This window comes from Pelophylax lessonae (genome assembly GCF_965119305.1).
Source record: "Pelophylax lessonae genome assembly, chromosome: 7".
NCBI lineage: Eukaryota > Metazoa > Chordata > Amphibia > Anura > Ranidae > Pelophylax > Pelophylax lessonae.
The window spans coordinates 115,567,271-115,594,763 of record NC_138774.1 but is presented as its reverse complement, the minus strand read 5'-3'; the positions used below and the strand labels follow the sequence as shown (position 1 = coordinate 115,594,763).

General features: G+C 40.5%; 1 protein-coding gene across 2 annotated transcripts in view; it reads right to left on the bottom strand.

Annotated features, from left to right (window-relative positions):
* The window catches only part of DOCK11 (dedicator of cytokinesis 11), a 537,932-nt gene that overhangs the window by 273,406 nt on the left and 237,033 nt on the right, over window positions 1–27,493 (bottom strand). For both annotated transcript variants that reach the window (XM_082263555.1, XM_082263556.1), the window contains 2 exons: window positions 19,348–19,395; window positions 1,038–1,177 (listed from right to left, as the gene is read on the bottom strand). In XM_082263555.1, the coding sequence (XP_082119681.1) occupies window positions 1,038–1,177; window positions 19,348–19,395 (188 nt within the window). The remainder of the gene's footprint in view (window positions 1–1,037; window positions 1,178–19,347; window positions 19,396–27,493) is intronic.

Sequence of the window (27,493 nt, the reverse complement as noted above, 5' to 3'; positions counted from 1 at the left end):
TTAGTGACGTTAGGGGCCAGAACTTCAAGAGTACGGCCAAGCTGATATTAACAGAAGTACTAGAAGTACTCCAGAAGGAGTAAGGAGAGCGCTAAAGCCACCATTGAGCAGTTATAAATATTCAGCAGCAAAAACTGGCTGCTGAACCTCTGGGGACTTCTCATGGAACCTCAGTTGAGAAACCCAGTTCTAGCTGAAATTTACAAAAACATGTAAAATGGGTAAAAACAGTGGCTCTCACCCTTTTTAGACACTATTAGGCACTAAAGCCACCATTGAGCAGTTATAAATCTGCAGCAGCAATAACTGGCTGCCGAACCCCTGGGGACTTCTCACAGAATCTCGGCTGTGATAATCCTGCTCTAGCTGGAATATACAAAACCAAGTAAATGGGTCAAAACAATGACTCTCACCCTTATTAGACACTATTAGGCACTAAAGCCACCATCGAGCAGTTATAAATCTGCAGCAAAAATAACCAGCTGCCAAATCCCTGGGGACCTCTCACGGAACCTCGGATTAGAAACCCTGCTCTAACTGAAATTTACAAAAGTATGTAAATGGATCAAAACAGTGACTCCCACCCTTATTAAACAGCACTGCTCAAGGTTTCAATCACACAAAACCAGCCTCAAGGCAAGCTCCCTCTTCTGCATTGTCTCTTTAGATAATACACAAAATGGAAATCATCTATTATTTATTAATTTGTTAAAAAAGGATTGTATATGTGTAGTAAAAAGGAAAACAGATATAGAAGTTTGGAAATGTATATATTAAAAAAGAAAACAAGTCATTAGAGTTTCCCTTTAACCACCCCACACACACACCCTTCAGGCTATACCTTGCAAATACCATTGTGTATCCCTGCGATTCACCGTGGAAAACAAGGGAGATCATTTGTTATGTGATCATTTGTCCCACAAACCTGTCTAAGTTTTCCATCAAGAAAAACTTATGTTGAACCACATAACCTTGCTTGATGCTCTCTAGCTTTTAGTGGGAGTATTTAGAAGGTGAGCTATCTTCCAACTACTTACTATGGTTGAGTGTGAAGGAACTCTCTAAGCTGCTAAGATGTTGCAAACGTGAGGCTCCTGTCCTGCTCCGCAGAGCCGGCATTGTTTGAGATTTTCTGTCTGCTGCTCCTAAATGCTTACATGTCCAGACATCCTGAACCCTAGAAAGACAACAAGAACATCATTACCTATTAAGGCAGCACAGCTTAATGGCTTACGTCAAGTTTATTTTAAAAGCAAACACTCCTACCAACAAATCAAATCTTTTAACCAGCTGTACAGTATATTAGGCTTTCCATGGGACAGCAAAATCACATGCTACCACAAGAAAATACAACGGATGCTTTCCTTAGGTATCATCACCAGTAATAAAGGTCCACACGCTTCTATGTTTATATAGTGAACTTAGGAATATCTAAGCACTGGTATAATAACACTAGTTGTGGTAAAATACCACTAAATACAGGGTAGGCTAAACAAAAAAAAAATGGTATGCATCTGCAAACTTTATGTGTGTTATTATTATTATTATTATTATTATTGTTTTAACCACTTGACCTCTGGAATATTTACCCCCCCCCCCTTTATAAACAAACCATTTTTTGCAAAACGGCACAGCATTACTTTACCTGACAACTGACACTGTACCTAAATAAAATTTATGTCATTTTGTTCTTGAAAATAGAGCTTTCATTTGGTTGTATTTGATACTCACTGTGTTTTTTTTTTGTTATATTATTATTATTATTATTATTTTGTTTTGAAAAAAACATAAATAAAAAAATAAAAATTGGAATTTTTTTACTTTCTGCTATAAAACACATCCAATAAAAAAAAAAAAAAAAAAAAAAAATCGAATTTCTTCATAAATTTAGGCCAATATGTATTTCTGCTAAATGTTTTTGGTATAACAATTAAAATGATTTTTAAAAATGCGATTTTTTTAATTTTTTTTTATTGGGAATGTTTTATAGCAGAAAGTAAAAAATATTGTTTTTTTCCACCGAATTGTCGCTCTTTTTTTGTTTATAGCGCGAAAAAAATAAAAACTGCAGAAGTGATCAAATACTACCAAAAAAAAAGCTCTATTTGTGGGGAAAAAAAGGACATCAATCTTATTTGAGTACAGCATCGCATGACCGCGCAATTGTCAGTTGAAATAACGCAGTGTTGTATCGCAAAAAATGGCCTGGTCATGCCTGGAGAATCCACATTAAACTGCTTGTAATTGGCAGTTGCTGGTTGCTTACAGTACTTCTGTCTGCAAACAAAGTAACTGGATATTCCCTTCATCTATACCAGACCCTTATCCTTAAGGGGAACCCTATTACAAAAGAAAAAAAAAAAACTCAGATAAAAGTACCAATCAGTCACTGTGTTCATTCAAAAAAGTAAGATGCTAGTAAATGGTTTCTGACATTTATGATATTTATCAGCCCCTTCCTTGCTCTCCATCCTGAAATAATCCCCACAGCAGCTGGCGGGAGTGGAGAGGAATATGGCAGCACTGCTAGAGGAGGGGGGCTTCAGGGGAGCACACAGGGGGGCCCAGGCACCAGAAAGAAGAGGAACAGGGACACGTGATGGCTTATACTGGTCTATATACCCTCTATTTTCCTCCTGTGGTAGCCGAATGCTGGCAGAAGGGAGAGGAGGAGAAGCCTACTTTCAGCTGCTGCAGGAGGAAATATAGCAAAACTGCCTGCATTGCACCCATATGCTTCAGTGTGTCGCATTCTCTGGCGATACTTCCTGCCAAATGTGACACTCAGTTTAAATATTGCAATGGCCTGAAGCAAAGCATCGTGGCTGCGGCATTTGTACAGCCCTGAGAAGCTGCATTTTTGTGCTTAGGTGGGTGGTCAAGGGTCAGTAAAACCGTGGCTCAACTGCCTACTTTTACTGCCACTGCTAGTAGTCGTTCCTTTACTCCTAAGGGTCCTTTCACATGGGACGGAGTCTGTTCTGCTCAGCGGGGGATCGATCCGCGGATCCCCGCTGAGCAGGCGGATGACAGCTCCGTCTCCGCTCTGTGTGCGGAGACAGAGCTGTCAGATCCCCGCTGTCCTCTATGGGGAGATCGGATGAGAACAGACCACCTGTCCGTTCTCTTCTGATCCCATCCGATCTGATCCGATCCTCCAGACGGATGGAAAATAGGGTTTCCATCCATCCAGATTTCACAAATAGGAACGGATCGGATCACCGCTGACATCCGCTGCCCCATATGGATGCATGGAGCATCGGATCAGATCTGCTTAAAAAACTGACAGGCAGATCGGATCGCCCGTGAGAAAAGGGCCTTATGAAGTTTTCATTTTTCATTATTATTCAACAAAGATCAGTCCGTTGAAGTGTGATAAAGAGTGAATAAACTCTGACAAAGTTCTAAGCACATTTTGTTACATAGTCATAATATTGGCTGAATCATGTTTTTTCTTATAGTCATAATATTTATGTTTCTAACATTGTTTTAAAGTGTATCTATAGCCATTTTTTTTTGGATGGAGTGGAGAAAATTAAAGCTCGTGTCAGTTTTTACTGTATGATAATTTTTTTTTTTTTTTTTAAATTAAAGTAGACCTTAAATCCCCCCATTTTTTTATTTGTATCCCCAGTCTCTGCACAGTTCAGATACTCACCCACCCAGTGATTCCAGCTTTATCCTGCTAAGATCCTCTTCTATTCTGTCACCAACTGGGTCCTGTGACACCATGTTCTTTGGGGTATGCCAAACTGCTGTAAGCTTTTTAATGTTGTGCTTTGTGCTGTTTCAGACTTTCCCTCACTTCCTCTCATTAGCAGAAAGTGAGGGGAAATCTCACGAGTGGAGCCCCAGATAGCAGTAAAACGTGACAGAGGTTCTAATCTTTCCCAACTCCATCCAAAACTAACAAAAGGAGATTGCATGTGTCTGGACACATTTTGCCTAAATATCCCAAGCAATCCTGAAACTGTTAATTCGCTATGCGTTTTTGCGGTATTTATCACAAGACGCTGAACACACTCCAGTGAATACCGCATGAAAAGGCGTTAAACCAAATTCACAGAAGGAAATAAATAATAAAATGCATGCAGTAATTAAGTAGTGGTCCAGGCAATGTGGTATTTAGGCCCCTTTCACACTTGTGTGACTTGTCCTGTGATTTGGGACTGCAAAGTCGCATGACAAGTGGTACTGATTTCCAATGAGTACCGCTCATATTTGTACGACTTCAAGTCGCAACAACTTCAAAGCAGTCCCTGCACTACTTTGGGCCAATCTTAATGTGTTTTGAGGTCCATAGACATAGGCATTGCTTCAAGTCCAGTCAAAATTGTGTCAAACCGTGGCAAAAAAATCGCAGGTAAAAAATCGCTGCAAAATTGCCCAACTTTTTTTCTGTCCTGTCTCCTCCTCCCGCCTCTTCTACCATCCTTTCTCCTTTTTTTGAGAGGTGGCAGGGAGGAGAGGGCTGGAGGGTTTTCTGGTCCAGTGGGCAGGGACAGGTCACAGCACCGGAGTGGTTGCCCACCTTGGAAGGTATGGATGGGAGGGGACACAAGGTTACCTGTCAACAGGTCCATACAAGGAAAAAGACCTGGAAAATTGTCCAGCCCCCCGAGGGGTTAACCTCTTGGGACGGACGTGGGTGGGGGGATGGGGGGGTTTCCCTTTTTTTTTTTTCTTCCCACACAGGACCTTACTTCGGAAAGGATGTGTTAGCTGCTCCTGTAGCTGCCTATGGCTTTGGTAATTTTATAACATATAATGTTAGGGGGCTGAATACACCTAGCAAAAGGTATAAGGTAACTACAGAATTACATCATTATGGGGTGGGGGTGACCTTTTTGCAAGAAACACATATTACACACGCCTCAAGGATTAAATTGCTATCTGGTTTTCCCCCCATGTCGCTCACGAGGAGTAGCATTTGGATTTGACAGATACACCATATTCACGCTAAAGGAGCAGCTGGCAGATCCCGAGGGGTGGGGGGGGTTCCTGTTTATCAATGGAAAATTATTTGATATGGAGTGTACTATTGCAATAGAGAGCCAAAGAAGGGAAGCTTATTGTGGCGGGAAACCTTAACATGGGGTTGAACCCACGGATGGATTAATCGACGGGGCTCTCTCGTGTCCCAATACAAGGGCAGAATGAAATCAGAAGTCAACTGGGGGAATATCCATTGGTGGATGCTTGGAGGGTCAGACAGCCAAAACTTAGGGATTATACTTGCTATTCCTCAGTACATGGCTCCTACTCAAGGCTAGATTCTATTGTAATGGAGCATCAATTATTAACCTTCCTCAAGGATGCGACCATTAAGCCCAGTACACTCTCTGACCATGCACCAGTGTTCGCCCAGCTAGATTTACTAACCCTAACATCCAGAGAAAGGGCCTGGAAACTAAATGACTCCCTTATCCAGGACCCCAAGATAATTGAGTAGGTGGAAAGGGAATTGGAGAGCTTTTTTGCTATTAATGATTCACCAGAGATCTCACGGACTCTTTTGTGGGAAACGCATAAGGCCTATATTTGGAGATATTAAAAGGTATTGAGACACAAAGAAAGAGGGAAAAGAAGGAGAGAAAGAGCCAGTTACTCAGGGAGATACACATTTTAGAACAACGGACTAGACCCAATGGCATCCCAGAGCAGCGAGAACTAGTAGAGAAGAGGGGGAACTGACAGCATTTATGGAGCAGGAGACAAAGAATGCATTTCATATAGTTATGAAAGAAGAATACCAATGGGGAAATAAACCTGGGAAATGGTTAGCTAAAGCAGTAAGAGAGAAAAAAAAAGGCATCCTATATCCCCAAAATTAAAAACGAGAGTGGAGAAATGGTACATTATTCCCCTGATATAGCCCAGGTATTCCACTCATACTATAGCCAGCTTTATAATGTTAGGCAGAAAGATGAAGATAGGGAAAGTGGAAAAGGAAGAAAAAAAAATGTCCACTCTACTACTTTTCTGGGGAATAACCCAAAATTTGAGATTTTCTTTTAGCTTCACTTCTAATAATAATGGTAGACAGGACAAATAGAGAGGGTTAATCTTCCTGATGAGAGCACAGACAGCAGTAAAAACCTACAGTAATAGGTGTTCTAATACCTTTCCACCCTATCCAAAAAAAAAAATTAAAAGAAAATCGTTTCAAAAATCACACAGATATATAAATACCCTTCTTCCACCAATAAAAAAGATAACGTTGTATTTTTTATTGGTGGAAAATGGGGTATGTATATATGTGTGTGATTTTTTTAATACAATTTTAATTCAATAGTTGACATTTATAAAGATATTTTGTAGGTACATAATTTAACTTAGTTGTTTTTGATATACCACGTGTGTCCTGAGAAAGCAGCTTCCCTATGACTAGATATGTGCAGAAAGGAAAAATGTGTTTCGTTAGGGATGGATTCGTTGTGTTACTAATTTCGTTTTGGAATTCATTTAGTTCAGTTTTGTAATTTGTTTGGCTTGGTTTTCATTAAATTTCATTTTGTTTATTAATTTGCTAAGAATTCCATAATATCGGAACAATTCGAATTCGGCTCGGTCAAAAAATGATCGACCGATTCTAATTCTGTGTAAAGAATAGCTGGTTTATAAGCACTGGGCTGGGAAGCCAACTGCTGTGTCCTTAACAGCTCATCAGCTTTCAACAGGCTTCCCCACTGACAGCTGAAATGTAAATGGTGTGGGATCCCCCCTAAAATCCATACCAGACCCTTATCCCAGCATGCTGCCCGGCAGGTCAGGGAAAGGGGGAAGGGGAGTGGGGGGGGGTTCTTTGTCCCATGTTGATGGGGACAAGGGCCTCTTTCCCACAACCCTGGGCTGTGGTTGTGGAGGTCTGTGGGCAGGGGGCTTATCGGAATCTGGAAGCCCCCTTTAACAAGGGGGCCCCCAGATCCCAGCCCCCCATCAATAAAAGTGTCAAACATAAATAAAGCAGGTTTTTGACGACTCCATTATTAAAAAAATATAAAGAATAATGTCCGCCAGTGTAGATCCGTCGTCAATCATGAAGCCCCCAGCACTGCCCCTTACCTATAAAAGAACTGTCAGATGGTGGAGCCTGCAGTCATTCCTGCTGATACTTCCAACTGATGACAACTCACTCTCTGCACCATTTGTTAATAACTTTTATACCTTAGACACTACTACGATGTTAGTTGAGTCACTACATTAATACAAATATACGTACTTATGAGTTCCACGCAAATGTCTGTAGATGCTGGTTAAAGGTCCAAACTATTAAGAGGAGTCAACAATAATATATACTTAGCAGTCTCTCTTTTTGACAAGGCCACATTATTGGCTATTAACATTTTACAACCCTGGATATTTGGTATAGCTTTGATCACATCACCCCAGAAACATTAGGATTTATACTTGCACATATGTTCAATATGCCCTGCTAGGGACCATATGTGTGCATGTATGTGCATATTGGTATGCATGTTATATATATGCATCTATACATATATGATTTGTCTTTTAGATGACAATAAGTCTGCAGTGAATTAAACACTATACTCAATTAAGCATGCTTACTATGCCTGTGGAATTCTAGGTTAAGCCAGGCCTTCCATGTTATCAGTTTCTCATATACCTACAGTATCTCACAAAAGTGAGTATACCCCTCACTTTTTCGTCATGGTTTGGGGCTGAATGAGTGCTGCCGGCACTGGGGAGCTACAGTTCATTGAGGGAACCATGAACGCCAACAAGTACTGTGACATACTGAAGCAGAGCACGATCCCCCTTCAGAGACTGGGCTGCCGGGCAGTATTGAGTATTGACATAACGACCCCAAACACACCTCCAAGATGATCACTGCTTTGCTAAAGAAGCTGAGGATAAAGGTGATGGACTGGCCAAGCATGTCCCCAGACCTAAACCCTATTGAGCATCTGTGGGGCATCCCCAAACAGAAGGTGGGGGCTTTCAGATTTCGATAAGCCCCCTGCCCTCAGAACCCCACAACCACCACCCAGGGTTGTCAGGAAGAGGCCCTTTTCCCCATCAACATGGGGACAAGTTGCTTTGGAGCGGGGGGGGGGCATCCCCCTCTTTTCTGGCCTGCCAGGCTGCATGCTCAGATAAGAATCTGGTATGGATTTTGGGGGGGGGGGGGCATGTCGTTTTTTTCTTTCTTTTTTTATTAATAGCTTGGCCGGCTATTGCAACCGCAAGTCAATTTAAATGTGATTTGACTCTTTTTTTTTCTTTAGAAACTATATTTAAAGGAATTTTTCATTTTTATAGTTTCACTTTAGGTGGGGGTCAATCACGGCAGGTCAGAAAAGGGGGAGGCAAGCAATACCAGGCCACATGCCCTCAACATTGGAGGGTGCTTTGGGGCCCCCTGTGTAGATCCATTGTCAATCATGATGTTAGCAGCACTGCAGGACCCGTAAAGAAAAAGTTGCGCCCACAAGGACGGCTGACTGCCTACTGCAGGCTCCGCTGTTTCACAGATCTTTTATAGGTAAGGGGCGGAGCCACCTGGCGACATCCCCTAGTGTAACCACCCCTTGTGACATCACTGACCCAGCATGCACTTATTGGTGATGTCACAAGGAGGCGGGATCACCCGGTGACATCACCAGGCAGCCCTGCCCCTTACCTAGTTAGGAACTGTCAAACGACGAAGCAGGCATTCGGCGGTCAGCCATCCTTGCGTGCGGAGCTGCGGGCATCGTGATTGACAATGGATCAACACAGGGTGCTCCAAAGCACCCCTTCATGTTGTATCTGAAATTAGTTTGAGGGGACTGCTCTCTGTGAATCACTGCAGGTGTCAATATAAAGTTAATGACACCCCCAAATCGATTAACAGAATGCAGTGTGAACTTGCATTGCATAGATATTGCATGTGATGTGCACAGCAATGTGGTGTGAAACACATGCGATGTCTGGCATTACATTACTGTGAACCCAGCCTCAGTAACACTTGTAATAAATTTTAACATTTTTTAGTCTTCTTTAACCTCTAAAAGATGTAACATTTCCTTTGATCAGTAGACAGCTGATACACAGCGTTATATGTTTTTATTATCTGATGCTCAACAGTCTACAGATTCCAGATTTTACTGCAGAGATGATGACATTAAATATCTCTTTTTTGCAGCTAAATAGGGATATAACAGATGTTTTTGTTTCTGGAAAATAAAAGCACAGAAAAGATATACTGATTTGTTAAGATCCCTTCTTTTTAAAGGATAAAATCATGCTAGGAATTAGGAGTCATTTATTGATCCTACTTTTAAATAGACTTAGGGGTTGATTTACTAAAGGCAAATAGACAGTGCACTTTGCAAAGTTGCAAGAGCATTTGCTCCAGAGCTTAGTAAAGGAGATAAAGCTTCACTTTGCAAATGTAGCACTGTCCCCGTAGGGCTTGCTGTATGATGACTTGTTGGGCCTCCTCTGATTACCAGCACACAGTCACTTATGGTACAGTTCACACATCCCTACTTACTCCCGATGGCTCGTCACTAAATAAACAATCTAGGGGTATTGGTTTTTAGTGTTTCTTTTGGAACTTGGATGAGAGAAGGGAATAGTGGGATACTCCAACTGTAAACATTCACAATGGATAAGGACAACTCTCACTTGGCCTCACCAGGCTACCTGTGGAAGCAGCTGCACTGGTGAAGTCTATGCACACTGGTGAAGTCTATGTTCTCTTTGGGACACTGACTAGCATCCCCTTTACTGACACCCATCCACTGACTCTTCTAACTGCTGGGGTGGCCCCACTCAGGTCAGGCCCCTTGACACAGATCTGTACTCACTGTACTGAAGAATCAGATCATCCAGTGTCTCCCCTCTCAGTCAGCTTCACAGGACAGTATCCCAGCATGCAGCGAGACACTTTCCTGTGCTATATCACCAGGGCTGTTTTAAACACTTGTGCACTCATTTGTCAGGTATCCTCCCACTGTCCAACATACCTCCATATTGGAACAGTGTAAAACACTCTGCAGACAGAATGAGTTGCACCTGAGCACATTGAGCAGACCTCACTAACAGATCCTGCTCTCTGGTAGGCAGAGAACAATATAGATTTACCTGCAATCCCTCTGGTAAGCGGACAGGATTCAAAACTATAAGTTCTCTCTCTAGCACATACCTCGTAGGGTGCTACACAAAGAATACCCAATCATGTGCAAGGAAAATTAAAAAAAACAGCATTTTTGCTTGCACATGATTGGACAGTGGATCTCAGCAGAGCTTCTGCTTATTCGCTCTGAAGCAACTGCTCTTGCAGAGTGCAACTGCACTTTGCAAAATGCACAGTCTGTTTGCCTGTAGTAAATCAACGCCCTTGTCACAAAATCTCATACTCTGAACTATGCATATACCTGTAAAGAGTACTTTAGCTGACCATAAAAGGACCAAATTTCAGTTGGTTTAACAGGGACCGGCCAAAGTTCTATTCTTGTATGAGCAGGGAGGTTACAAAGAAGTCAATCTATCAATCTATCGACTTCTGTACAACCGCCCTGTCAGATTTCCCCCCACACGATCAGCACCGCTGGCTATAGTCGGCAGTGCTGGTCAATGTATTCTGACAGCAGGGAGGTCTCCCTGCTGTCAAAATGCAATAGCTCAGAGGGAAGGATTACCTCATCCACATAGAATGTGTGGACAGGAATTGAGTCATTCTTTTTTCATTCAACCTATTGGTTGAATGACAAAAAAAATTACCTCTCTTGCCACCCACGCCACTGGACACTACTTTGATCACTAGGAATAATCATGATACATTATGTAGTAGTATATATATATATATATATATATATATATATATATATATATATATATATATATATAAGAAAGGAAGCTCTAATAGTGTGAAATCAAAATGAAAAGCCAAATGATTTATTAAAATTATTAAAATTGCATAGATCAATGTAAAACATGCCAAACTGTACGGCCTTGCCAGCAAAAGCAATCAGCTTGCACTTCCGGGATCTATATGGACGCAAAGACATTAGGCTGTCAGATGGCTTATGAATACATGTTTGGGTCATTAAAAAAATCTATCAAAAAGGAACTAAAAATTAGCCCCTCTATAAAATTTTTACTTCCTTTTTGATCAATTTTTTAAGGAACCTAACGTATTCATTTGCCATCTGACAGCTCAATGGGTGAATAGTATGGCTATTGTCCAAAACAAGGTTTTGTATTAGAACAGCTATAATCCTAAAATGAGGCTTGCTACTGTTCTCTATTCAATGTGGGCTAGATACTGGGCCATTCTAGCTCCTAAATTTGGTCACGATCTAAAACGAGGCTTGGGGATTAATTTAAAATGGCCGCAAATTAAAGCGAGGCTTGGTCACTATATGTATCTAAAAACAGCTATGGCACAGCATGGCGCCCTTGCTCTGGAAAACAGAATTTGTGATAAAACGTTTAGGGCGGTGCTGCGTGCTGAAGTCATTGCATCCATATAGATCCCGGAAGCACGGGCTGATTGCTTTTGCCGGCAAAGACTGTACAGTTTAACGTTTTACATTGTCCTATGTAAGTGCAATTTTAATCATTTTAATAAATTATTTATTATTTCATTTTGATTTCACACTATTGGAGCTTCCTTTCTTCTATATACTACGATCCACGAGATCTGGCGTGGTTGGTCGGGAGACAAATAGTGGCAACTATTCTCCATATGTGTTTACGCGTGGCTGCAAAATCCCATTGATGACAATGACCACTGCTTGTTTGACTTCTCCAGAGATGGAGGGTCAATAAGATCTGGTAAGCACCCCTACTCCCAGAGGTGGAGGGTATCACTGGAGGTGTTGGATGTGTTTTAAATTCTCAGAAGGACTTTATTTGATATATGTATTTGATTTTCATGAGGACTTTATTTGATATCTTCACTACATTTGTTTGTACACTTTTTGCATAAGAACAGCTTTGTTTTTTCTGAAAGTGATGTAAAGAAACCAGTGAGAGCAGCAGAAGACAATGGAAAACAACACTCTTAGACCCCATTCACACTGCCGCGACTTGTCAGGCGACTTGTCAGCCTGAGAAGTCGCGGTCCCTCGCGGTCCATTGACTGCTACAGGACCCGTTCTAATAGGAGCGACACAAGTCGCTCCGACTTAGAAAAAGGGTCCTGTACTACTTTGGGGCGACCTCGGAGCGACTTGCATAGACATTCATTATATGAAGTCCGTGCAAGTCACGCCGAAGTCGCGGTGCACGAAGTAGTGCAGAGTCGTGTCGCCATAGTGTGAACCGACTCTTAGTGTCTCACAGTTTGGAACATAGTCTGGAAGTGTCACATCTTTAACAAGTTGTGGACTTTGGGTGTGCTACACATGCCCAAACAAACTTCATCAAAATAAACAAGGCATGTGAAGTAGCATTCCTGTCTTTTCCAGCTTTGCATTGCCAGCAATTCCCAGCTGTCACAATGACAGCCAGTGTTTTCTATGTAAGTACTGTAGCTATTACAACAAATGCTGTAAAAAATGAACCTTCTGACTCAGAGTTTATAAACAATGTTCAGATACAAGGTAGAGAAATATAAAATAACATTGTTACTTTTGTATTGACTTGGTTTCATTTATCTGCAGATGAAAGGGATGGGCCTCCATCTTCATTGGATGTCAGTTAAAGCAACCTGATAAGTTATTACATTTTTTAATATAAAATATTCCTATTTAAGCCTTTATTAAACTTTAGTTTTATTCAACCCTAATTAATTCCAATCTTCCCCTTTTTTTCCTGCTGGTTTTCCCTTGTTTATTTCTATTTACCTTTTTTTTTTTCAATTTAATATTTTAATTGAGTCTCATTTCAGTTTAACAAACAGCAATAAGTAAAAGAAAATTCTTACATATTACAAACTCATATTATCCCCCTTTATCCTCCCACCCCCAACCCATTATTCCCCTTACATTAATAACCTTCCCTTATTGTGGTCCTACCTCTATTTATCTGACTAGATTTGACTAGATTTAACAAAACCCAATTTTAATTATTCCCCTGTTCTTTCCATATTTTGATGTAATATCTAGTCTTTTTAAATGTAGGCAATTTTTCCCATTTATTGGAGAAACATTCTATTTTTTCTTCGTCCATACTACACAGGTATTCCATGTCATGAATATATTCCTATGGAACAAACATGTCCAGGGATCATCTATGATGGTCTCTCCCATGATTTTATTATTTATTGTTGTATTCTTAACTAAAATTCTCAATCATGAGACATTCCCACCAGATATGAGCCATTGTGCCCAGCACCTGACAACCTCTCCAACACATATTAGATTTCTCTGGTTGACATTGATGTGCTGTAACCTGTGTAATATACCACATTGAGAGACATTTATAATTAATCTCAATGGTGTTCACATCCCTGGCCGTACAATGTACAGCTCTCAGCACACCATTCAACTCGTGCTCTCCCAACCCCGATTCTCTTTCCCATCTTTCTATGATTTGGAGTTTCCTTATAGTCAACAGATCAGTTAACATCTTATATATTTGAGACATATTATGATGTCATTTTGCTGAAGAATTACAAAGCTTTCCCACAAGGTTCAATTCTTTCTCCGATCTGATAGGTTGAGGAAGAGATCATACAAAGTGTTTCAATTGCCTATATCTCCACTCATTTAATATCAAACCTCCCTTATTTTTAAGTTTGTGTAAGGACCTATTCTTTCCATTATGTGTTATATCTTTTAACTGCAAATCCCTTAACCAAACACCAAACTGTTTCTCTGTTCCTGGTAAAAAATATGTTGTGCCTTCTAGTGATAATAATGGAGAGTTGTATTCCCACCCTGCTTGCTTATATAACGCATCCCATACTTTAAATACCACTCTCGTTATTTTGTGTGTATCATCGTGCACCTCCCTATACTTTGGTGGGAACCAAATGTTATTATCCAAGTGTGTTTGACTGAATGTGATTTCAATCTCGACCCATCTTTTCCCTGTGTTTTTTCTTTTTGTCCATTCTACCATTCGTGATACCACTACTGCTGTGTAGTATCTTTTTATGTCCGGTGCCACTAATCTCCCCTGCATCTTATTATCTCTGTTCAGAGCTGCATACTGCACCCTGTGTTATTTCCCCTGCCATATGAAATTCAACAACATTGTTTTAATTGTTTTGAAGAATGCTGGTGGAATAGCAATAGGTAACTTGGAATCTATATAATATTTTAGGCAGGATTATCATTTTAAACATATTTATTCGGCCTATCCAAGAGATTGGGTGGCTCACTGTATTCCTCATGTTTAACACTAACTCATCAAGCAGAGGTATGTAATTAGCTTTATATAAATTTTCATGTAGTGGGGTTATTTTTATCCCTAGATATTTTATTTTTTCCTTCACCCAAGTAAATGGAAATTCCTTTTGTAGGGCTTGCTCTTCTTTGTTTCTCAGTCCAATATTTAGAATTTCTGATTTAACTGGGTTTATTTTAAAATTCGATAGTTTCCCATATCTCTTCAATTCCTTGATGACATTTGGGAGAGTAATGCCTCGTACACACGTACTGATCGTCGGCCGACCGATCGGCCGTCTTTTGTCCAGGGATGTCCTGTCCGCTGAAAAGTGCAAAAGACTGCACACAAATTTTGTCCGCCGACTGCAAAAGTGATGTCATGTGATGGTTAACTTTCCCTGTGTTTTTTCTTCTCTGAGCATGCCCAGTCTTGCAAATCTGCTGATTGTCGGCCGAATTCTGTACTGACTGGCGAACAATCGGCCGTTCTGGTGTTGGCCAACAAAAATTTTAATGCTTGCACGACAGATTATTTTTGGCCGAAAGTGCGCTGTCGGCTGTTAGAAGCATCATACTAACAAGCCTACAATCGGCCGATCGGTCGTCGGCCGAATATTTACGGCCGACAATCGGTACGTGTGTACGGGGCTTTACTCTGGAGCTTCTAATATAAAATAAAACATCATCTGCATATATTGCGATTTTATGTTCTTCTTGTCCAATCCGTACCCCTCTTATATTTACATTATTCCTTATAGATGCCAGCAATAGTTCTAATGACAGGACGAACAACAGGGCGAGAGATGACATCGCTGTCTCATTCCATTGCTCATCTTAAACTGTGTTGAAAAACCACCGTTTACTTTCACCGATGCAGATAGATTTCTTTATAAAGCTCCAATCAATTGCGTCATCTTTGGTCGAATACCTAAGTCTTTTATTGTTTCAAACATAAACTCCCAGTCCACCCTGTCAAAAGCTTTCTCAGCATCAATTGACAGTAAGAGGGCCGGAGTCAGTTCGGTTCAGTTCTTATCCCATTATCTTTACCCTCTATACCTGGGATAAATCCTGTCTGGTCTGCATGGATCCATTCTGTCATCAGGTCCTTCAATCGAGTCGTGTACAATTTTATATCTATATTTAGCAGTGATATTGGCCTATACTTAGACCACAAAGTTCTATCTTTCCCATCCTTAGGTATTAGGTAGGCATTTCCCTGGGGGCCTAGGAATTTTATTTCCATAATATTTGGGGCATGATCGGTGATGGTCATTTATATTTACCTAATCATTATTATTTCCTTTTTTAAAAATTTTGATTCAAGCTGTTTATTCATTTTTTTATTGTTGTCTTTATTTCATTTGTAAATAAGTTTGAAATGCTTTGTACCAGAATTATAATTTTAATCAACACAAATTACAAAATAAAATGTATACTTTTTATTTTTAGCACCGCTAAATGTTTGTAAAACTAACACTGATCAGAATAGAGAAAAGTGATTTTTTTAGTTTTGTTACTTTTTTGTATTGTGTAAAAAAAAATAATAATATATGTATTACTTTTTTATCTTTTTTTAAGTATAGGCATATAACAGCAGTTATTTACACTGCAAAGGGAAAGTTAAAGTGATTGTAAAGACTTTTTTAAAATTAAAATAAGAAAGATGTTATACTTACCTGCTCTGTGCAATTGTATTGCATGGAGTGGTCCGTTAGTTCCTCTTCTGGAGTCCCCTGCCAGAGCTCTCCCCTCCTTCTACTTCCAAATGCTCCCTTAGCCAGCCAGCTGTTGAGGGGGCAACCATATGGGCGTGCACCCAAGCCGGGTGTGTGTGTGTCCATAGCCACACACAGCACAGCTTTGCCACACCCCCTGTTCCCTCACAGTATTTGACTGACAGCAACAGGAGCATTTGGCCTTTTAGAACTACCTTTAGAATGTGCCTTTCTATAATCAAATGCACATACTATTGCCCCAGACAGTCTGTCCTTTACAGAAATGGCTCTGGAAGTGGATGGGACTATCCTGTAGCCTGCAAGTCATCTCAGTGTAAGGTCAAGCTCAAGGATAAACTACATCGTAAAATCTACCTTGTGCCATTATGCAAATAAAATGCATGCTATTGGCTATTACCACCTGTGGAACCGGGGAACTCGGAATGCTGTGTTCAGAGCCATCTTGCACAGAACAAACGATTTTGTGTGTGTGTATGTGTGTCTGTGTGTGTGTGTTCATGCCTCCACAGTGTCAGCATCCAGGGCTGTAGTACTTTTGGACACAGCAGAGATACAGGTACTAATGCTGACATTTCTCAATAGCCAGCCTATTACTGTCACCCTCTAACAGGAAATTATTCAAGTTCCTCCACCCCAAACTCGCTCATCCATGTCTTTATGGACCTTGCTTTGTGCACTGGTCCAAATCATTTGGTGGAGGGGGGATTATGGTGTGGGATTGTTTTCAGAGATTGGGCTTGGCCCTTTATTTCCAGTGAAGGGAACTCTTAAGGCATCAGCATACCAAGACATTTTGGACAATTTCATATTCCCAACTTTGTGGGAATGGTTTGGGAATGGCCTCTTCCTGTTTCAACATGACTGTGCACCAGTATACAAAGCAAGGTCCATAAAGATTTAGATGCATAAATGAGCGAGTTTGGGGTGAAGGAACTTGACTGGCCTCCACAGAGTCAACCAAATTAAATAATTGTTTTATTGCCTCAGTGGACTTTCTAGAAGTGTTAATGAAATAAAATGAAGCTGAAAAGATTTGTATTTGTTACAACACATTTGTATTTATTTATTTATTTATTTTTCAGTTTTACTGTAGCTCTGATAAAAGAGGATTGAAGTATGACTTAAATGGATTGTAAAGGCAGAAGTTTTTTTATCTTTTTTTACCTTCTGTGTGCAGCAGCCCCCTTCAGCCCCCCTAACACTTTCCTGGCCTGTCTTTATCCAGCAATGTTGAAGAAGTGTCTAAGCTGCCTGGGAATTCCCTCCTCGTTGGCTGAGACAGCAGCGTGGCATGATTGCCTCCCGCTGCTGTCAATCAAAATCATTCAGCCAACCAGGAGAGAGAGTGGGTGGGGCCGGGCCACAGCTCCATGTCTGAATGGACACAGGGAGCTGTGACTCGGCTCGGGTGCCCCCATAGCAAGCTGCTTGTGTGGGGGAACTAAACAGGAGGGAGGGGCCAGGAGAGCCGAAGAGGGACCTGAAATGAGGAGGATCTAGGTTGCTCTGTGAAAAACCAACTGCACAGAGCAGGAATGTATAACATGTTTGTTATTTAAAAAACAAAAAAAAAAACTAGATTTTACAATCACTTTATGTATGACCCATAAAATGCAATGGCTTTCAACACTTTTTATTGTGGGAGAAGAAAGTTAATTATAAAACAGGAAGTTACTTCCAGGATTTATAGAACATTCATTCCAATCCCAATAAGGCAAACAAAAAAACAAAAAAAACAAAACAAAACAATATAAATTGAAATTTTTTAGTACAACTTTGGGCATTCCCCAATTCCTGTCATTTTATCCTAAGCTTTTACAAAAATGTCCCTATATAATAAAGATCCATATCAGGACCAATCCCTACAGCTTGGTACTCATCCTTCCACTCCATAATAAATGATATGAGGACAGGCAGGGTCTGAACACTCTTAGTCTCAGTAAACACAATTAGAAATCAGGACACAAAATACCACTTTCGAAGGGATCGTATGATAATCTGATCGTTAGTACATAGCTTTCGAAAGCTGATCACAACAGCTCATGCTAAATTTTCCGAAAGGACAAAGACAAAGTTTTTTCTCATATGATACCAGAATGAACAATTTTCGTTTAATAAATACAGTATTCATTTGAAAAAAAAACGGAAGACCAAGACCACACATGCTCAGAAACGAAAGAATATATTACAGTATGATACCACACATCATATCACTCTTGAAGGTTTATTCAGTTGTACAAGAATTTCTGTAACTTTTGTTTTTAATATGAGACTAAAATGCAAAAAAAAAAACAATAATTCGTCTGATATTCTCATCATGTGTATGAGGCTGTAAGGCAGTATGCAAGACCTATGTAGTACTCTTCAAACATACTAGGTCAGTTTTGCCCCCTGAGGTTAAGGCATATGCTATTCATTTGTAAAAGGAAGATCTGCACAACCACAGCGCGGATATAGACATATAATTCAGATATATCAAAATGGACAGTTTCTGGAAAAACCAAACCAACCCGACTGATCCATCAAAGTAATAACACACTGTGTCAAATAGTGTTATTCTTAAAATAGATCAGCAATTATGAAGCGCTCCAGCAAGCTTTTAGTTATTTATACAATTAAAAATATAAATTTATATATTTAAATATATTCAGTTATATAAAACAGACAAATGTAAAAAAATGTTTATGTAAAAAAAGAAATGTGAAAATAATAATAATGCTTTCACCACTAGGTAAAACAGTCCACCAATCATGGGTGTATATAGACATCAGCTTTTTGATCGCTCCCAGCAGCCTCGGATATACCCCACCCCTTCAGATCTGCTGGGATTTAAGTGTCCAGCGGGAATCAGAAAAGGCAAAATAAAGGAAAAAAAGCCAAACTCTAGGCACAAAATAAAAACTACCTGTGCAGTGGGTCTCCCCAACAGCCAGGGTTAAATGCTCACTTTTGCCCAGGGATAAAGGAATAAGGAGTAATACCTAACCAATTTTTCACCCTAGCAGGGTTTCACCCAGTAGTGCAACCAGTCCCGTGAAGCCTGCTCAAAAGATGCCCTTGGCAGCCTTCTACTCTCCCCCTAGACACACTGTAACCCCCCCCCCCCCACCTAACACTACAAGGGTTACATTTTTTTCAACCCGCATTTGGGCTTTTTAAACATATTGTAATTGTTTTGCTTTGCTTACACACCCTCTTACTGTGCAGATTTTTTACTGCAACTATACATTCTTTGGTTATAAAACCTACTTGAGCTACAATATTAGAGTCACTGGGTAAGCACACAATTGGTGGTTTAAAACAAATCAACACCATACCTGGCAATGCTTCTCTTCCCTACGTAGCGGAAGTGGAATAAGCAGGCCCTGCAGTTGAACAGAGAAGGAAGACACATTATTAAAATAGACAGAAGTTTTCTCACATACCAAACAGTTAAATCCCATGAGGGTATCTTGTTGCAAAATAAACCATCTAAATGTTATACAGTCTGGTGGCAGACAGTGCAATACAGACTTTTATACAGGACCAATGGGTAGGATTCTGTGTCTATCACCATCCTTCCTATATTCATGTCCTAGTGAGCTCGGAAAGGTTCTTTAACTATTTGCCATCCGGGCCAATTCTGACACTTCGCTCATATGTGTAAATATCAAACTTTTTTTTTGTTAGAAAATTACTTAGAACCCCCCAAACATTATATATATATATATATATATATATATATATATATATATATATATATATATTTTTTTTTTTTTTAGCAGAGGCCATATATACAAAAAAATGGTGGGTGTTGCAATTTGTTTTATGTCAAATGGTATTTGCGCAGCGGTTTTTCAAAAGCAATTTTTTGGAAAAAAAAAAACACTTTCATGAATAAAAAAAAAAAAAACAAAGCACTAAAACTAGCCCAATTTTTTTGTATAATGTGAAAGATGATGTTACGCCAAGTAAATAGATACCTAACATCAGGCTTTAAAATTGCATCTGCCCTGGAATGGCGGAAAACTACAGTGCTTAAAATTCTCCATAGGTGACGCTTTAAATGCCTTTACAGGTTACCAGTTGCACAGAAGGTCTGGTGCAGGAATGTTTCCTCTCACTCTAACATTCACAACAATACCTTACATGTGTGGTGCGATCATCATTTACATAAGCATCCGGGAGTAACGTATGTGTTAGCATTTGCACGTAAGCACAGTGGGATGAGGGCGCTTTACAAATTTTTTTTATCATTTATATTATACAAAAAAAAAATCTTTCTATGCTTTTTTTTTGGGATAACATTTATTGCTATCACAACGGATGAACAACATCCCTTGGAACAGCGTGGGCCGTGACAGGTCCTCTTTATAAAGAGATCTGGGACCTATGAGACCCCAAATCTCTCCTCTAGCCTCCCATGCAGCCATTTAGAAACAGATTGGTCTGATCGGCTGCTACCTGCCCGCTAATGGCCAGGTAAACAGAGAGGTGGAACCGAAATTGACGACATAACTCGTCACTTACGGTTTCTGGGGTTACAGAGAGAGATTAATGACGTCAGTTCCTCGCTCTCTGTTCAGGGCAGCCATCGCTGCTAACCACATCACTCCCAAGCACCTCAATGGTACGGTAGAGCCTGGGAGAAGCATTGGCGGCAGGACCCCCTTCCGCCACCCGCAGAAGTGATTGAGTGGCTAATTAGCCACTTGGATCACTTCTGCCTGAAAAGCATTTACCAGCTAAAAATATACTTAGCAGAATGATGGCAGAATGATTAGCAGAATCATTCTGGTATAACCACTGAAACTGGAGGACATCCATGGATATCCTCCCAGAAGGAAGTTGTAATTGTGTAGCGCTACCCCTGCAGGGGCTGCTGGTAATAACTGGCTCTTCCCTAATAGCACAGAGGCTGCCCATCCATTCACTTCAGCTCCAAATGCTCAGTCTAGGGGATGTCTTTTTGACATGTATTTCTTGCAAAACTTTAAACAGGAGAGGGGTTAGGGCATTCGATACTCCAAAATAATTAGCACATAGCAGTTAGAGTAAAATCTTCTCCTTAGATAATGTTGGACAGTCTAAACCCCAAAGCTGAAGACCATGAGGTAACTTTCTGAACAGGCTAAAACCTCACAGCGGACCATGAGGCAAGTTTATTTGGCATCTGGTTCCCTTGCTCCAATGCACAACTACTGGTAGCCAATGTGGTTCCCAAAACAATTCACACTCACACGGATCAATTTAGGGTCTTTATTCACAAGTACTTTGGATAGCTGCCACCTTCCAGCTTCCTCCAAAAATGGTCCAGTGAGTGAGATAGTCCTTCTCCAGACCAGATCCCTTGTGGTGAGATCCTACAATCAGCTTATATACAGATCCATCCAGGCCCTCGGGCCTGACACTGCTGAGGCCTCTAGAACATCTGCACAGTCCATGGGCTGCCTGGGGGCTCCTGAAGAGAGACAACCCAGCTCTTCAGTGCTTCAGACCATTTATTACCATTTCAGCCCCCTTCAGGACACTTCTCTCCAGGGATTGTCTGGATCATGATAAATATACAGGCTGGTTATTTGCACCCCCCTCTCTAAGCTCCGGAAGCTTCTTCCAGAGGAAGGGGGAAGCAATCAAACGCTTAGCCTGTAAAACCATGAACAGGCTAGAACAAATAATTACTGCTCCCTGATTACAGAAGGAGCCAAAAACTAGCTGTACCTAGCATCCTATCCCAGGAGGGTGCTACATCCACCCCCCCCTTCCTAAAAATAGTCTCAGTCCTTACGGGTCAAGTAGCATGACAGAACTGCCCATGTACCCAACAGCCAAACATCCCATGATAAAATAAAGGACAGGGAAAGGTGAAAATAAGAGTATAATCATAAATATGTGCCATTCCACATAGTAAATATTTTTTAGTTAAGGTATAATCAATAAGCAATTAAACTCCCAGCCTGTGAAACCCTGAGCAGGTCAGAACACACAATTACTGTTCTTTTGATTACAAAAGAAGCCAAAAACTAGATATACCTAGCATCCAGCCATTTCAGGCATGCTATTCTACAAATGATACCTAACAGTTATGCTAGCCCCCCCCCCCCCCCAGCTTCAATCATCATTCAAATCACCGATCTTAAACAGTGATGTAGATAAGGACTTCTGACTTTTCTTAGACAATCTTAAGGCCCCTTTCACACAGGCGGACCATTCAAATCCGCCTGTCAGTTTTTTTGGCGGATCTGAACGGACACTCCATGCATCTCTATGGGGCATCGGATGTCAGCGGAGACATGTCCGCTGACATCCAATCCAATCTGTCAAATCTGGATGGATGGGAACCCTATTTTGCATCTCTCCAGCGGATGGGATCGGATGAGAACGGACAGATGGTCCGTTCCCATCCGATTCCCCCATAGAGAACAGCGGCACCTGAGAGCTCTGTCTCTGCACACAGCGCAGAGACACAGCTGCCATCCGCCTGCTCAGCAGGGGATTGGCGGATCGATCCCCCTCTGAGAAAAACTGAGTCCGCCGACAGACTCCACAGTGTAAAGGGGCCTTATATTCAATGTTTTGAAAGTCAGAGATCTGCCATCTCTTGGAACTAGTGCTTCATTCCCAGTTAGTAATAGCAGTTCTTGAATTTCAGTTATGACAGGCTAACTTATATTCTGATATTGCTGATTATGAGAATTCTGCTCTTGAATTCCTAGTGTTTGCACAATCTTTACGGATTGCTTAATTTTGTCATCCTCTCTGCTTAAATGATATCATGCAGCAAGCAACAATAAGTACACAGGGCACTCAGATAGCAGGATGAGTTTCCAAAGTGTGTAAAAAGAGAGCTACGTTTGGGGCATTCCATGACCTGAGTATCTCTTATGGTCTGGTGTACTAACAATTGACCACTTATGCTAAACCCTAACAGTACACTTCTCTTTTTTGCTCCCTTTTAGTCTGTTAAATATACAGTCTAAAGTGTTTTGTTATATCTGTTGAAAGTGCCATAAAAATCTGTTGATCATGTCAGAAATCCAGAACATGTTCTGTTCACATTACATGTGTTATTTCAAATAGCCCTCCTAGTTCTCAGATTGGACTACATGTCTGAGTATGTCTGAGTCATTTGCCAAGAAAATCCCGGGCAGGGCTGACACCACATAGTCAACAAAAACATTGTGTGTTGTCAGCCCACAACAGGACTTCTAAGTGCAATTCTGGAGGATCAACAGGTATTTTCTGCACTTGTAAGGTTTTTAAATGAATGGAACATGGGGAAATGGGCACTATGTACTATATACAGTATATATTTTTTTTTTTTCTTTTGCCCTGACATACTGTACATTTTAAATCATTTAAATGTTCCAAGTTTAAGATGTATATCTGCTCACTTTTTAGCTAGACCATCAGGCTTGATTTTAGAGTCAGAGGTAAGAGGCCAACTAGGATCTGACAGTTTCTGCTCTGTCAAATGCCTGACCTCATGCAGATAAGACATGCACACACAGGGAGTGAGTATGCACATACAGGAGCCAGCTGCTGACAGGAGAGGGGTATCAGCGTGGAGTTCCTGACAGGCACGGACATGCATCAACTTGCCTGGTGCAATATTAACCCAGAGCTGAAGGACTAGGTCTAGCTTCACCACTTACAACATCGCTGGCCCCTGGGATAGTAATATCCTGCCAGTGTAGCCATGTAAAAGAGTCTTTTTTTGAACACACATGAATGTAACTATTTGTTTTTTATTTGCATAAACTCATTGAACTGTACTAGATAGGTGTGCTTCCCTTTTCTCTTGTTTTTGTTTTTAAGCTTTGTGCTGATGTGGGTAGCTGCAAGTGATCATGGTGGGTACAACTACTTCCAAGGACAACGTACGTCGAAAGACACTAAACTGAAAGTGAATGTTAGACCTATTTAGTGCGGTTTTGTTTCAGATTGAAGATTAGACATGACATCTACTATCTAATAAGTGTACATATGTGCATAACAATATCATAATATTAAAAAAACGCAGTTCCCTCTAGTTAACACATAGAGTTGGATTTATTAAAGGCAAATAGACTGTGCACTCAGCAAATGCAGTTGCACTCACTTTTCCCAGATCTTAGTAAATATGGTAAAACTCTGCTGATATCCATCATCCAATCACGTGCAAGCAAAAAATCTTTATTATATTTTCCTTGCACCTGTATACAATACCTGATGGGTATTGTTTACAAAGTGTTGCTTTGACACATTACATTTACTAAGGGAAATTAGTGCAACTGCGCTTGCAAAGCAGTCTATTTGCCTTTAGTAAATCAACCCCATAATGTCCTGCATACATAGGAATATAGAAGAGTGATGGCAGAAATAGACTGATCTATCAAAAGTAATCTATCAAGTCTAACTTTTTTTTTTTTTTTTAATCTTTTAAGGTTAAGAGTTGGAAGTAAGCACACATTATTACAGAGAAATTAGACAGCTCACATGTCATCTCCAGGCAAAGTAAGTAATGCTAAATAAGGGGAAGGCCAACCAAAATCTTTGATGAGCACAGTTCAAATAATTTAGAACTGTTTCAGCTTTTAAAAAAAAGATACAAAAAAAAAACAAAAAAACAAAAACAAAGAAAAAAACCTTAAAGCAGAACTAAACCTTCTGGATCAACATCAACTACTTTAATCCTTTTGCTGTTACCCTTAGTAAACACAGTGCATCCGGAAAGTATTCACAGCGCTTCACTTTTTACACATTTTGTTATGTTACAGTCTTATTCCAAAGTTAATTAAATTCATTAATGCCTCAAAATTCTACAAACAATACCCCATAATGCTTTACTGTAGGCATGGTATTGGCTAGGTGATGAGGGTGCCTGTTTTTCTCCAGGCATGACGCTTGCCATTCAGGCCAAAGAGTTCAATCTTTGTTTCATCAGATCAGAGAATTTTGTTTCTCATGATCTGAGAGTCATTCATGTACCTTTTGGCAAACTCCAGGCACACTGTCATGTGCCTGTTACCGAGGAGTGGCTTCCGTCTGGCCACTCTACCATACAGGTCTCATTGGTGGAGTGGTGCAGAGATGGTTGTTCTTCTGGAAGGTTCCCCTCTTTCCACAGAGAAACACTGGAGCTCTGTCAGAGTGACCATCAGGTTCTTAGTCACCTCCCTGACTAAGGCCCTTCTCCCTCGATCGCTCAGTTTTACCAAGCGGCCCGCTCTAGGAAGAGTCCTAGTGGTTCCAAACTTCTTCCATTTACAGATGATGGAGGCCACTGTGTTCATTGGAACCTTTAATGCTGCAGAACTTTTTCTGTACCCTTCCCCAGATCTATGCCTCAATACAATCCTGTCTCTGAGGTATACAGACAATTCCTTGGAATTCATGGCTTGGTTTGTGCACTGACATGCACTGTTAACTGTGGGACCTTATATAGACCGTGTGTGCCTTTCCAAATCATGTCCAATCAACTGAATTTACCACAGGTGGACTCCAATCAAGTTGTACAAACATCTCAAGGATGCTCAGCGGAAACAGGATGCACCTGAGCTCAATTTTGAGTGGCATGGCAAAGGCTGTAAATTTTTATGTACATGTGATTTTTTCATTTTTTATTTTTAATAACTTTTAATACATTTGAAAAGATTTCAAACAAACTTCTTTCACCTTAACATTATGGGGTATTGTTTGTAGAACTGAGGAAAAATTGAATTTGATCAATTTTTAAAATAAGGTTGTAACATAACAAAATGTGGAAAAAGTGAAGTGCTGCGAATACTTTCCAGATGCACTGTAGATGGGAAAGTATATTATATTTACTTGTTTTAAAGTTTTTATTTTTACATTTTTTTCAGTTACTTCTTGTATAAAGCCAAATGTATGTCTTAAATCCAAGGAGTCTTCAAAGGCATTTTTCCTTTTTACCTTTTCATCTGGAGGAGGGGCTTTCTCAACTAAGCACACCCTCCTGCCTGCATGCATGAGCTAAGAGCAGATGGATTCCAGGAAGTAAATACTACATTCATCTGCCCATCTTCTAAATACTACAATAATCTGCCCTTACTCAAGATGGCCGTGGCTAGAAATGCTAGGAGGGGTGTTTTTCAAGGTGATTTTTCAACAAAATAAAGCATGAAGACATGAAGAGATGGGTGAGTTTGCTTTGGGTATTAACAATGAACTAAATAACGTTTTCAGTTAGTGGTGCTCACATACAGTTATGTTCTGCTTTAAGGGATAAAAAACTGAATGCATTTAAAATGGGAGCGAGAGAGAACATAGATTTTCCTTTTCTATGGAACTCATTAGCTCCTTTGTAAATGGATTAAGAAAATAACTATATTATGTCTTTAGTAGTGGTGGGACTTGCACCCTCTCCAAAAACCATTGGCCTGGTTGTATTTACTACAAAAGCAATCCCTGTTCTTACACCACTTAATTCTAACTTACATAAAACAATTATCCCTATTCTAAACTTGGCCTGTTTTAGACCCCCAAACCTGCTATACTATAAACTAAGCCAGTGATGGTCAACTTATGATCTAAAGGGGGCCTTAAATGCAGCCCATGACATCACTAAAAGGCCGCATATAATGTTTATTATATGTAATGCTTGAGAGAACTGTCAGAAACTGCAGACCTAATAAAGGAAATGAGGGTCAGAAAGTGTGGACATACTACACTTTTGGATTGGGATATGCTGCAGAAGACAATACAAAACTGGGAACATGTTATAAGAGGCTAGTAGAGATCAATGGTATTATCCTAATCAATGTTCCCACTACAGGGTGCTTAGGTCTGGGGGCTGCACATCATATACCAAAGGGCCACATGCAGCCCCTGGGCCACAATTTGGGCACCAGGAACCTAAGCTAAGAAACTGTATAACCACTTGCTGACCGACCTATATCACTTTTACTGCTACAGGGCGGCAGTTATGCGCAGGATCGCGTATAATCACATGCTTCTGCACTTTCGCCTGCAGGGAGGCTTGCACATGCAGCCGGCGGGCTGCTTTTGCTGTGATAATTCACAGCAGAAGCTGATCTGTGAGTCCCTGGGACTCAATGTCCTTCGCAAACCCACCGACCATCAGTAAAACACAGAGAACTGAGATATGCCTATGTAAACAAGGCATATCTCAGTTCTGACAGTGGGAAGGGACCGATCATGTGTCTCTGCAAAGCAGGGACTAGAATCAATCTCGTTCCCTAGTAAAAGCAGCACACAGTTAACCCTTTGATCGCCCTAGATGTTTAATCTCGTAACAGCCAGTGTCATTAGTACAGTGACAGTGCATATTTTAAGCAGTGATCCCTGTATTAGTGCCACTGGTACCCCAAAATGTCAAAAGAGTCAGTTAGTGTCCGAATGTCCATCACAATATCGCAGTCCCGCTATAAGTCGCTGATCATCGCTACTACTACTATAAAAATGTAAAAATTCCATAAATATATCCCATAGCCTGTAGAAGCTATACCGTTCACTTAAACC